The 12,053-nt window shown below is 38.6% G+C and overlaps 1 protein-coding gene across 1 annotated transcript; it reads left to right on the top strand.

Annotated features, from left to right (window-relative positions):
* Positions 1-506: 506 nt before the first annotated feature.
* CEP57L1 (centrosomal protein 57kDa-like 1) lies at positions 507-10,207 on the top strand. Its single transcript, XM_009878981.1, is given in 11 exon segments — positions 507-648; positions 2,347-2,526; positions 3,138-3,259; positions 3,673-3,739; positions 3,742-3,782; positions 4,077-4,154; positions 4,957-5,055; positions 5,768-5,845; positions 6,014-6,183; positions 7,743-7,887; positions 9,983-10,207. Coding segments are annotated over 11 exon segments (1,347 nt in total).
* Positions 10,208-12,053: the final 1,846 nt, after the last annotated feature.

Genomic DNA, 12,053 nt, shown 5'->3' with positions numbered 1-12,053 from the left:
AGGCAGTGTGGATGGATGATGATTTTTCCATTTTTTACGGACTCGGAAATAGTCCTGGAAGAGCAGTTCTGGAAACTTTTTCCATCATTGAAAACTGTCTTCCCCACCCACTCAGTGCAAATGGCTTTTCCTGGGGTGTGCTTCATCATCAAGTTCCAGTTTTGGTTTGAGTTTCTTTCTCTTGTTACTAGGTACCTACCTTGGGTGACTTTCTTGGGAACTAGCATCTGTAAATAGCCTTTCCCAAGTGAGAAACCTCTTGCAGTTGCATGCCCTATGTTTTGAAATGGAATTCTACCAAAATTGTTACAGCATTGAAACTTCAGTTAAGTCAGCTGAAGTTGTATATACTCTTCATTTCTTACACTGTATCAAGTGAAATGCTTGGTGCTACTTTGATAACTAGCTGTGATGTGATTTAAAACTTGCTTTAACTTCCTAAAAGTTGCGCTAGACTAAAGCACTTTCTGCAAGTTTCACTGTCCATGTCTTGAGTATTACAGGCTATGGATTCTGAATCAAGGAACAGTTTAATAGGAAGCTTTCTTCAGCCACCAGATAAGATGTTTCCTGCAGCCTTTGCTTATATAAAATCAAAAAAGTTGGCAGCTGCTGGTGGTGACAGGTCTTCTACCCCCAATAAACAAGGTAAAGTCAAAATATGCCTTTAAAGTGGTCTTTTTAGTTGTTCCCTGTGAAATCTCTTGATCAGACAGACTCTCTTTTCTATTTTACTCAGTTCAATGACTTGCTGAGATTATCAGACTGACATTGAGACAGGATGTATATGTGTCCTGAGGGAGTAGTCTCCCTGAAGTCATATGTCTGGAATGGAAACTGCTGCGAGTCTTCTAACATCCTTATAAACTTTGGCTTTGAAATTTGTTTAACTTAAAATCGTCAGACTTCCTCTAAAAGCAAAGGAAAATGCTTCAAACTCAGCAGAAGCACTTCACGACTTTAAATGCAGCAAAAAAAGATCGTTGGTATGGTACGCTGACTTGAAATTGGCTTTGCATAGTGCTGTTTGACTCACTCTAGTTTAAAATCACTTCTAAGGTTTTTTTTGTGGTATGATTCCTTGGAAGAGCTTTTGAATAATGCAGACTCTTAGGAAAGTTAGCAGCGTGAAAGATAGTCTATATGAAATATGAGTCCGCTATCGTTGTTGTGTGCCTTAATATGTGATTACTTTCTGGAGTTTACAGGGCTAATGCTTGATGGCTTAGCATATCTGGAGACCTCAGTGAATCACAAGGATGCCATACCAGGATTTACCATTATGGATAACTTTGCACAGGCATAGCCTATGTGTGTGCATGTGATCATTGTTCTTCATTTGAATTATCTGTGACTTCTGCAGTCTTTTGTCATACAGAGTTTGGGTTTTTTGAATTAAAATGTTCAGTTTAATGTTATGTAGCTAAGTGTTGAAGTAAGGAAATATCTGGCATGCCAATAGAAAGGTAGAAGAATCAGCTCCATTTCATCTTTCTTCTCTATTTTGTCTGTGTTTTATTTCTTTTTGTTTGTTTGCTTTTAAATTTTATTCTAACGGGGCTATGATAAACTGATGAGAGTTGTTAGGGAGCTAGCAGTATTTGATGGGTATTCCTTTACTGAGAGAATTTGTCTAGAAAAGCTGTCAAGGCTTATAAAATGTCAGAAAAGAAGCTTAACTTCTTACAGAACATGTCTTAAACTTCCACAGGTATGTGTACTTTTTGGAGAGCTGGTAGACTTTGCCTTGTAGCTGAAATTGCAACTGGTTTTTTTGGCATAATTTTGACACATACTGATTTGAGGTTAAAAGCAAAATCTCACAGACTTGTTTCTACAATTTAAAAATTCATCAAATACAAGAAACTAGACACTGAATCATTACCTTTTGAAATAGTAAAGCTTTTTAAATGCATCCTCTACTAAACTGTCCCTTTTTATCTGATTTCCCCCCATCCTGAGTCCATTGTTTGGGGTTTTTTTTGTCTGTCCACACCAGTTGCATTATACCATCGTGACCTAACTTGGATACCTGTGTTCCCTGCTTCTGTGTACAGAGAAGTCAGAGAGTTTGTTATACTCAGTTTGCCATAATTTCTTTGTACTTGCTGTCATTTGGAATGAAAATAGTTTTGTTCATAAGACCCATGCTTCAGCTGTGCAGTAAACATGTCCATTTTCTCCCAGATACGTTCTCCGTGTGTTAGTGTACTGCTGGGGAAGGTAATCTATTTTAGGGGTGATCCTAGGAAGAAAATTTAGGTAGTATTTTGTTGGTTTAAGTGTTTTGTAAGAATAATAATAGGAAACTGTTACTTAAGGTGTAGCTGTTGCATTGTTTGCTAGCTGTGGTGGCAGCCCTGAAAACTCTTCAAGAAAAGATTCGCCGTCTAGAGCTGGAGAAGTTACAGGCTGAAGATAATCTGCACAGCCTCTCCATAGCAGCTGCTCAGTATAAGAAGGCCTTAGAGCATGAATCCTACAAAAAGGACCTAGCACATCAGGAACTGATGCAACAGAGGAAAGGTATTTCTCTTGACTGATAAGGTGTAGCCACAGCAACTCCAAGACTGCATCATCCAGGGAGTGTTTGTTTATTTTGCCAAACTGCTAATTAACGCACTTTCTGTCCTAACCCTTGACACCCTCCCCTTTCTTTTTTGCTTCAGAACTGGGGAGGGGCAGGAGCCTGATAACTTTAAATCAAGTCCCGATCTTGTTTTTGTGTATTTTAACCAAGTATTGTGTAACTCATAAAGCTATTTTAAAGACTAAGCAGATTTCAGGTGGTATGTTTAACTCCTACAATAAGAAAGCAGCTGTTTACATGTATAACACTGCTAACTTGAGAAAAGTGAGGAGAAGGGAAGAAACTAGATTCTGTTTAGATATCTGCTGATATAAATCAAAGTAACTGCAGTGCTCACGCCTTTGGAATTCATATTAGGGACTAGCTCTGGAAAAATGTCTTGATTCTCATGTCTTATATATAAAAAGTATTTTAACCACATGACTTGTTCAGACTAACAAAACTTTTCTTGCATATTTTCAAGATAGAGAATTCCTTAATGAGATGATAGACTGGCGAAGTGTGTAGGTCCCGTTGCTGTACTCAAAATTTTTGTTTCTTTCTATAGATATAAGCATGCAGTTAAAAGCAGCACAATCTCGCTGCTCCCTGCTGGACAAACAGCTGGATTACATGAGAAAAATGGTTTCCAGTGCAGAACTGGAAAATAAAGTGGTTTTAGAACAACAGGTGAAGCCTTTTACCGTACTAACAAAGTAGTGATACAGTTAAAGAGTATAGAAATGTGTAAGATCTGAACTTTTTAATGGCCATCATTTTTCCTCAGCTCTGCTCAGGGTGGTAGCAAACGGAAGCCATTTAGTGTCTGACTGGCTGCTGACAACCATTTAATGAATTGTATGAAAAGACTCCCTAGGTGGAACTCCTAATGAACAAAACCATGCTAATACTTGCACATTTGGTAGACAAAAAGGCTGCTGGAAACTTAAGTCCTCTTTGTCTGCCTAGTATTTTTCATCACTTTGCAATTTAAAAAATATGGCATTTAAACTAGTAAAACACCTTTACTGTAGTGTGTTTGGTTTTGTGCTGTCTGAAACAATTTCAGTCAGCTGCCAACTCCATTCTCACTTGTTTTCCAGGCCCAGCTTCAGAAAGAGGAAGATCAGAACTGGTTGGAACTGCATGCAAAACTTGAAAAGCTTGAAATTAAGAGTGTCTTCACCTCACTGCTACTCAGAGAATTGCAGAAGTAAGCATTCATGGAAAGACAATCTGAAAGTCGGTAATATGATCTAATTTATATGGCATACTGCTAATAGTACTAAGTTTTGCAAAAGTTTCCTCTCTTAAAGCTTAGATCATAAAGCACACCTAAGTGAATGCAACCTTGGCTTTATTTGCATGGGTCTCTTTTTTCAGTCTGGGCTTTAAAAATTCCTGCACTCCTGTTTTATCCCTGCCTATACAACTGCAAGGTGTTTTGGACTTCTGATTCAGCATGGCAAACTGAAGTGTGACTAACCATTCTTGCCTTCAAATTCAGGACAAGATCAAACACTTAGAAGAAAAGCTTTGTAAAGAGGAGCATCAGCGTAAGCTACTACAAACCAAAACTGCTCAGGTAGACTGAAAAATTCTATTTTATCTTTATTGCTTGTGACTGAAGAATGCTATTCTCTCTGTCCATAGTACCCCTTGCTCAAGGAAGGGCTTAGGTGTAGTAAACTGAGTCCTAAATTAGTATTAGTACTGTCTTAGTTCATTGGTAGATAGATTTATCTCTGTTGGATCTGCGTTGGCAAATAGAAGGTGTGGGATAGTTCATTTCCTTTTGTTGACAGAAAAGCCAGAATAATCTCACTTTCGTGATGGGCTTTCAGCATTGTTTAGCCAGAACTGTTACACATGCCAAAAAAAAAACCCCAACAACTCCTTATCCTGTGTTTAATTGGGAATGGCTATTATCCTCTTTCTCATGAGCCTTTATTTCAACTTGGAACTACAGAGCAATCTGAGGATTGTCTGGCAGGTTTGACCTCAATGTAACACAAATGGGCTCAGTTGTCTCTGCCCCCAGACTGTAAGATCCAAATGTTCATATTCTTTGGGTTTTCTGATCAGATCCTCAGCATGCAGCAGGATTGGCTTATCTCAGTTGCTGATTGTCACAGTGGGAAAATACAACTGCAGCAGCTGAATGTGAAAATGAGGACTTCTAAGAGCTGCAAGATCTGCCTGATACCATGCTGTCCTAGTAATCCATTCAGTTTTTAAGTGTAGCTTATGCCTTCCAAGCAGGACAGTTAATAGTGCCATTAATTGGTTCTCATCCATGCATGACAGAGGGAATTAATTAAACTGAGTGATTTCACAGTTGTAATATTACATTAAATGGTTGTTTTCTTTTTTGCTTATTCCCACAGCTTCAAACAGGATTTGAGATAACTAGAATTTTGATGTCTCCAGTAACACCTCAAAATGAACCTAAAAAGGAAAATTGGAAGAAGAAAAAAGCTAAGAAGGTAACATGAAAATTTTTATTAGCATACTATTGCTTCTGACTTGCACAGAGATTGGAATTTGTGAAAAATGATGATGTAAGAGGCATTTGATTTGCTTGCTGCCCTTTAGTCCCTTTCCAAAGTGACAAACAATGCTGAATGCTTTTTTTTTTTTTCCTTTGGTAATTAAAACTGTGCCAGGGCTGGTAGCAGTTTGCTGGAAAACTTTCCCTTACCAGCATGACAATAACCTCTGTTAAAGTCTTACTGCCATCCCTCAAGTCCTGTCTTAGCCACCTTTCAGTTTTTCTGGCAAAATTAGTTTCCAGAGCAATTTTAACTAGGCACCTTAAAATGATGTGTTTTGGAGTAATTGCTGACATCAAGAGAACTAATTTTGCAACCCATGTTATAGGTCAGTCAAAATTTTGCAACTGTGGTTTTGTAAACCTAACTAGGCAATTCAGTTTCTTTAATGTCAACCTGATTGTCAAACTATCTGCTAAATACATCTGCAATGAAATTTACTCGTCTCTTGGAAAGTCCTACTCCTTCCACATTCAAGAGGGAAATTGTTATTTATTTATTTTTTAAACCAGAGGGAAACTGAAATGACACATTTCACTGCTTGTTTACATATTGTTTTACATATTTATATAAAAAATGAAGTTTGTGCTGTTGAATCAGCAGACTGGAGTTTCTTATATTACATTTTCTGTCCATCCTATGGCAGAGAAGTCCTACAGTGAAGAAAATGCCCCTTTCACAATTACATGTGAAGGCTGGAGAACTACCTTTTGTGGCTGGAAAGGTGAGTGAAACCAAATGTTCTTGCTAAATTAGCATCTACATTTTGAAAAAGTCTGTTTTCTGTAGTTGTTAATCACTTCTTTAAGCCACTTAATAATTCTGCTTTAAGTCTGTCAGCTCCAGCCATTCTGTTAGTGCAAACGTTCAAAGTGTGTTGCATATTATGAAGCATCACAATCCACGTTTCTTATCACGAAGCCAAAGAGGAGCTACAGCTGGGATTTCAGGACACAGTGTGCTTTCAAAATCTGCGTCCTCTTGTTCCACATCACCTGCTGCCACTGGAAGTCTTTTGGACCTTCTGTTGTCCATACAAGATGAGCTGAGCCATATGAGCTTGTGAGTACTCATCCCTGGTGCTGTGAGTAAAAGTGAGTTCAGTGGCAGGCCTGTGAAGCTGCAGGTGTGCTATAGTTGAAACTAGCCTGGTTTTAAGAGTTTCTGCTTTGCTGACAAAATGGCCTGAGCAGGCCATTCTTTCTGTTCTGGTGTTAGTTAAACACCAAGCTCAGTTAGATCTTTTGAGCAAGAAACACACTTTTCTGCTGAGTTTCTTTGCTTCCACATCGGGTACTTAACCAAGCTGCTACTGAAGTAACAGCTGCAGCAAATGAAAAATCTTTAAGACCTGTGCTTTTTAGTGCAGATCTTCCTGCAGAAGGCTGCAAAGGTGGTGTTAATGTTGGGTAGGGTTGCAGTCTGTGTGGTAGAATAGGTTAGTATAGCTCTGGCAGGAATAGTCCTGTCACAACATCTAGCCTATTGCTTTGACCTCACTCTTTCTGCACTCTCTCCATTGATATGTACCTGATGGGTCTTTGTGGTGAGACAATCTGACCTTCATTCCCTTTCCTTGTGGGTAACAGGAGCACTTGCTAGTCCTGTAAAGGAGTTGTGAAAGAGGGATATGAATTAGATGGCAGTTCATGTGTCTTTCCAGCCATGCAAGTAAATGTGGATTACAAATTTTTGTGTTCTTAGGCACCTTCACATTAATGCAGGCTTGTATAGTCATGGGTCAAAGCTATGTAGCTGGTTGTAGTAGACATGCTGACATGGTGAGCCGTGGTTTGAACAGAGGAGGATGTGTTGGTTAAACCAGTTAGGGTGTTGACACTGATTTGAAATCCTTGATGTGGCAAAATCTCAACTGGCGGCCAGTGTCTTCTTCAAAAAGCAGTGTTTGGCTTACTCATGGCAGTTCAAGGACAGGCAGGGTTTTTTTTTCATAGCAGCAACCAGTTGCTTCAATTAAACTGTCAAGAAGCAGCAGTTGCTCAGAGGTCAGAAAAGCAGTAGTGACCTTTGAAAAGCCATTATTTATCTAAGAGATGGCTTCTGGGTTTGACTAGTTCAGATATCTAGATATCAAGCACATCTGCACAGTTTCTTTAAATTAAGCTGGTTAATTTAATTAACCACACTACACTGCAAATATTTTTGAGTAGAATATTTTAATTTGAGTAATCTGTCAGGAAAATTGTACTTTAAATGTACTAGTTTGAACAAAGCTTTTCTGTACTGCACTAGGCTTTCAAAGTCTGCACTAAATTGGACAGGAAGTGAAAGTACCGTATTGCATAGCTGCTCTTCATTTTCCAAATTCTCATTTTGCACACTATTACACATGTAGTTGTTATGACTGTTGCAATAGGGGGGAATAAGATGCACATTAGCTGCAAGTTTGGAACAAGAAAATCAGACCCACTGGAAAAACTTTTTCTTTTCTAATGCGAATATATTCCAGATTGATGTGTATTGTGCGAGAGGGTAGATAATGCTAAATTGCTGTACTCTGGACAAATTGGCTGGCAACTGCTGCAATACACCGAGAGTACTGGAAGAAATCCTAGAGACTCTATCATGAGTACTTAATGTGCCATTCCTGTCTCTAATAGTGAGCATCAAAAACTTCTGAAGAAGATACAGGAGACTGAAGACTCCAAAGTTCGTGAAGACCTAGAATGGGAGCTGGATTGCCTTGTGAAACAAATGGAGATTAAAGAAGAACAAGTAACCAAACTGAAAAAGCGTCAGGCTACTGTAAGAATGAAATGTAAACTCTCTAGCTAGTAACACACGAGTTGAAAGGGTGCCACAACTCTGCCTCCTGTTGTCATTAACTAGAATGTCACTGGAATGCTTAAGCCAGGATGTTCCAGTATGGATGATTATAATTAGACTGCTAGCTCGGTGTTCTTGTACCTCCAATTCCTTTTTCTGACCAAGAAAAAAGTGCCTACAGGTGGCAGCTTGGTATCTGTGCTAGGGGGAAAACTTCCTGCCCTGTGGCAGTTCTGCAATAAGAGAGCTGAGTTGCTCAGTCTGTTGCTTCTCGCTGTGTTGAGATTTCATTCCTTTGTATCTTGTCCCTCTGAGGAATGAGGAAATAGAAGCTATAATTCCTTTGCAGACTGGATTAAATATCTGTAATATTATTGACATATTAAAGCTTTTTATTAACCAAGTAGTCTGTTGACCACAGCTTCTCCAAAATCGTAGTCACACAAGTCTTTCAGTTTTGTTTAACCCTAACCTGTTCCCCTTTTTTTTAGAGCCATAGATAGCAGCATAAAATTACTCTTCTGTAGATGAACAGCTTAACCCTTTTGTAAAAATTTCATTTGGAACATATGATAAAAAAGGTAATCCATGTGGGACAGTTTTCTGTTCTTCCATCTTATATTTCTGGATAAATAGACTCACCTAAGAATTTTGCTTGTCCAGGAAACAAAACAAAACAAAACAAAACTCAGTGTGAGACCTTATGAAAGAGGGAGATGATAGTTAATTTAAATCTGACTGATTTTATTCATGATTTTACTCACATCTTTTATTGTCCATGTGATTGCAAGCACAAAGGTGCTTATGTCAAAGCAGAATTGTCAGAGTTGCATGTTAGGCATTGACTGTTGAGTCCTCACTGCCTCTCTTGGCAGTGTCAACTGTTTTCTGGATAAATCTCTTATATTCTTGATGAGCCAGCAGTTATGGTGGTGTTGTTTGCCTCAGAATCTTGCTGAATTCATCCTCCAGGAACCTGAGGCAACGGACTACAACTGCACCTTTGTTTCTTCCTTTCGCATGTCTTTGTGGCTACGCTCTGCCTTCATTTGGGGATGGTGAGAAGAGGAACAGCACATACAATGTGGTGCAACCTTGTTGTCATTCCTGCCTATTATCAGGGAGCAGATCTACTGACAAGTCAGCCATGCTCTGGTGCAGCCTTATCAGAGCACACGCCTTAGGGCCATGATGTAAATAGCACGTTCTTCATGTTTGTCTGATTACTGACCATCATATCCTGGTTATCAGTAGAGGCCACTCCTGTAACCTTTGGCCTATAGCATTTTGGCTGGTGCTATTGCACACAGATATTCCTATTTGTATTTTTTACAGACCAATCTTGATATTTCTGATGCATATTTCTGCTTTTAGAACCTGTCACACTAAAAATTCTGTAGTCATCTCTGTGTTTCACAGTTAACAATAAGTTCTAGAATGCAATTAAAGTTAATTATTTTTAGAAATGGACTTGAAGCCTAAATTGGCATATGGAACGCTTCCAGCCTAATTTTATCTTTGGGAGTGACCTTTTCATGCCAAGTGCAAGTCAAGACTTATTATTTGACATTTAAAAAAACATTCTTTAGCAATCAACCCTATTTAGTCTCTTTTCTAGTTTTTTATGAGGCTTCAAAGTCAACTGCTTCAATACAGTAACAGATAATAAACAGTATATATTTTATAGGTCTGTAGAGTGATTTATTTTTTTTGTTAGAGTGGTACAATCTGAAATGAAAAAAGATATTGTAAATGTAAATTGGTAGCAGATGACATTCTGTCTCTCTTAAGCATTTTTACCTTAGGGAGTGATGAAGTTCAAGAACCTACTGAGTGTGGATGAGGTCAGTTTTCTGTAATGGTTTCTGTGTGGGCGAGGTCCATTTTCTGCAGTGTTTTCAGTTACAGCAAGACAACTGTGTGCAAGATTAGTAAGTTTGAACTGGGTTACTGCTTTTTTTTTTTCTATATCCCTTGGACATCTTCAGTTTGGAGTTTGGTAGAAATCCAGTAAGATCTGCAGCTGTAGGTCTTCCAGTTATGTAGCATTCTAATTCGTGTTCTTTCTTCCTAGATGCAGAAATTAAAGAGAAGAACACAGAAACTGAAGCAAGGGGCAGCTCATGTCAAACTCAAGTGTGATGACCAAAGGGAAGTAAAGGATGTTGCAGTCGCTGAAAGGGAAAGTATGGCTAAACCTTGTCCTGGACAGAAAAGCAAAACCTCTCTTCAGCTGCTAAAAAATGTGCGAAAGCTTCAGTCAGCACTGAAAAAAGATGATATCATGTGGGAACGATAGTTTGAAGATTACTGTATTAGTTTTTTAAGTTGTCTGACAGTTAGTAAATTTTTTATTTCAGAAAATACCCTTTCAAAATAAAATTGGTATACATTCTAAACTGCCTACTGACTGGTAGGTCTGCTTGCTCATCTCAGAATTAACTTTAATGTAAGGTATCTATAACTGAGCTACATTGACTTGTGATAAGATGTTTTAATGGATTAATTTAATGTTTACTTGTTAACTTGTCAAATAAAATTCTATACCTTTTTAACACTTGAAATAGTATATGATCTTTGGTGTCCTGTTCCTCCCACTGCCAAGGAGATGCTTGGACCTTGCTTTTCCAGAGTGACTTGGGCTAGTGCTTGTGTTCAAAAAAACCCAGTGGATTTCTTTTTCTCTAATAACTGAAGATTAAGATGATTGCAACTGAGGCAAAAGGGATATTGTCCCTTATTTATATACACATTTTTGTTGTTTCTAGTATTATTACTTGATAAGCTTTACTGATAGTTTTAGTATTAGAGACAGCCTGGGGCTGGAAGGACAAACCATAACATGGTTAAACGGCAATGGCATAAGTTCGTTCTTTGTAAGTACATGGAAAGGGCCCCTACCAAAAGCTTGGACGCTTGTGTTCTCACCAGCAGAATCTGCTTCTACCGCAGTGTAAAATAATGGAGCTATCATAGAGGACATCGTACCGGTACGTGTTGTGGAATTTGTATACGCATACAAATGCAAGATGGATCTTTATGTTAATAGTCAGTTCTGCTCTTTTCCATCCTCCACTGTGTACATATAGTAAAAGATATCACTATGGCTTCAAATTGACACCGGTTATTTAGTTGCAATAAATTCTTGTCTTCAGGTTACTGACTGATACTGATTTTCCTGGGTGTTTGCATATATCAGCAAAAAATAGCTTCCTCAGGAGGTATTGGTGAAGTTTTGGTATAAAGAGAATGTTATGGTCTTCTTAAGCCCCTGTGCAGGTATGGATAAAAATTGAAGGCATGCTCTGTTGTCAAGGGTTTTGAGTAAAGACTAGTAACCATGTATGATCCTAATGGAAAGTTAGGTCTCTAGATCAGTAAGCTTTGTTCTGGCACACTTTAAGAGAAAGGATTAGGAAAATTTTAAGACAAATTTAGAACAAACGGTTACAATCTTTGACAGGAGTTGTGTGTGTGAGCTTTTGAGGGCAAGAGGGAAGTTTATAGGTACTAAATATCTTTATCAGGACTGTGGAAGACCAAGTTGTTCAACTGATATTTGGATCTGGGTTTCCTACACTCTTACATAGTATAGATATCCTTCCTATTATGGATTGTCTCTAGCCTAGATAAAGCATGTCGTATCCTTAAAAACACTTAACTACAGTTTTAAATGTGGTATTTTCCTGGTGTAGACAATGTTTCTGAGGTAGATGTATACATTTCTAGACACTGGAATTGCTGATACTGGAGACAAAAGAAAAGAAAGTAAAGTATTTCTGCTATTAACACTTGCAGATTGTAGGTACTCTGCTGCCACAAGATAAGCCTTTGCCATTTCTAGGGTAGTTAAATCCTCTCTGAAGCTCTCTACCTATGCGTGAGAGAGCAAGTGAGAAGTCTTAAGCCTTCCCTTAGGCCCTAAGGAACCTAAAGCATTATATTTCACCCAGAGATCCAGCCCTAGACAAAAAACATCAGGCAGTGGATCGAGAGAGAAAAATTGTCATCAATGTACCACAAATGCATAAGAACAGGTGGAACGGCTTTGAATGGCAGCAACGGCAGGAACGAGAGCGAGAAGTGCCCTGGGCTTGTGGCTGGGCATGGAGAGGCCGTTGAAGCTCCTGCAGCTTGGAGTTGCT

This window comes from Apaloderma vittatum, unplaced genomic scaffold (assembly GCF_000703405.1).
Source record: "Apaloderma vittatum isolate BGI_N311 unplaced genomic scaffold, ASM70340v1 scaffold18581, whole genome shotgun sequence".
NCBI classification, from domain to species: Eukaryota; Metazoa; Chordata; class Aves; order Trogoniformes; family Trogonidae; genus Apaloderma; species Apaloderma vittatum.
The sequence above is the reverse complement of the archived record's forward strand: the minus strand, read 5'-3'. Positions and strand labels throughout refer to the sequence as shown.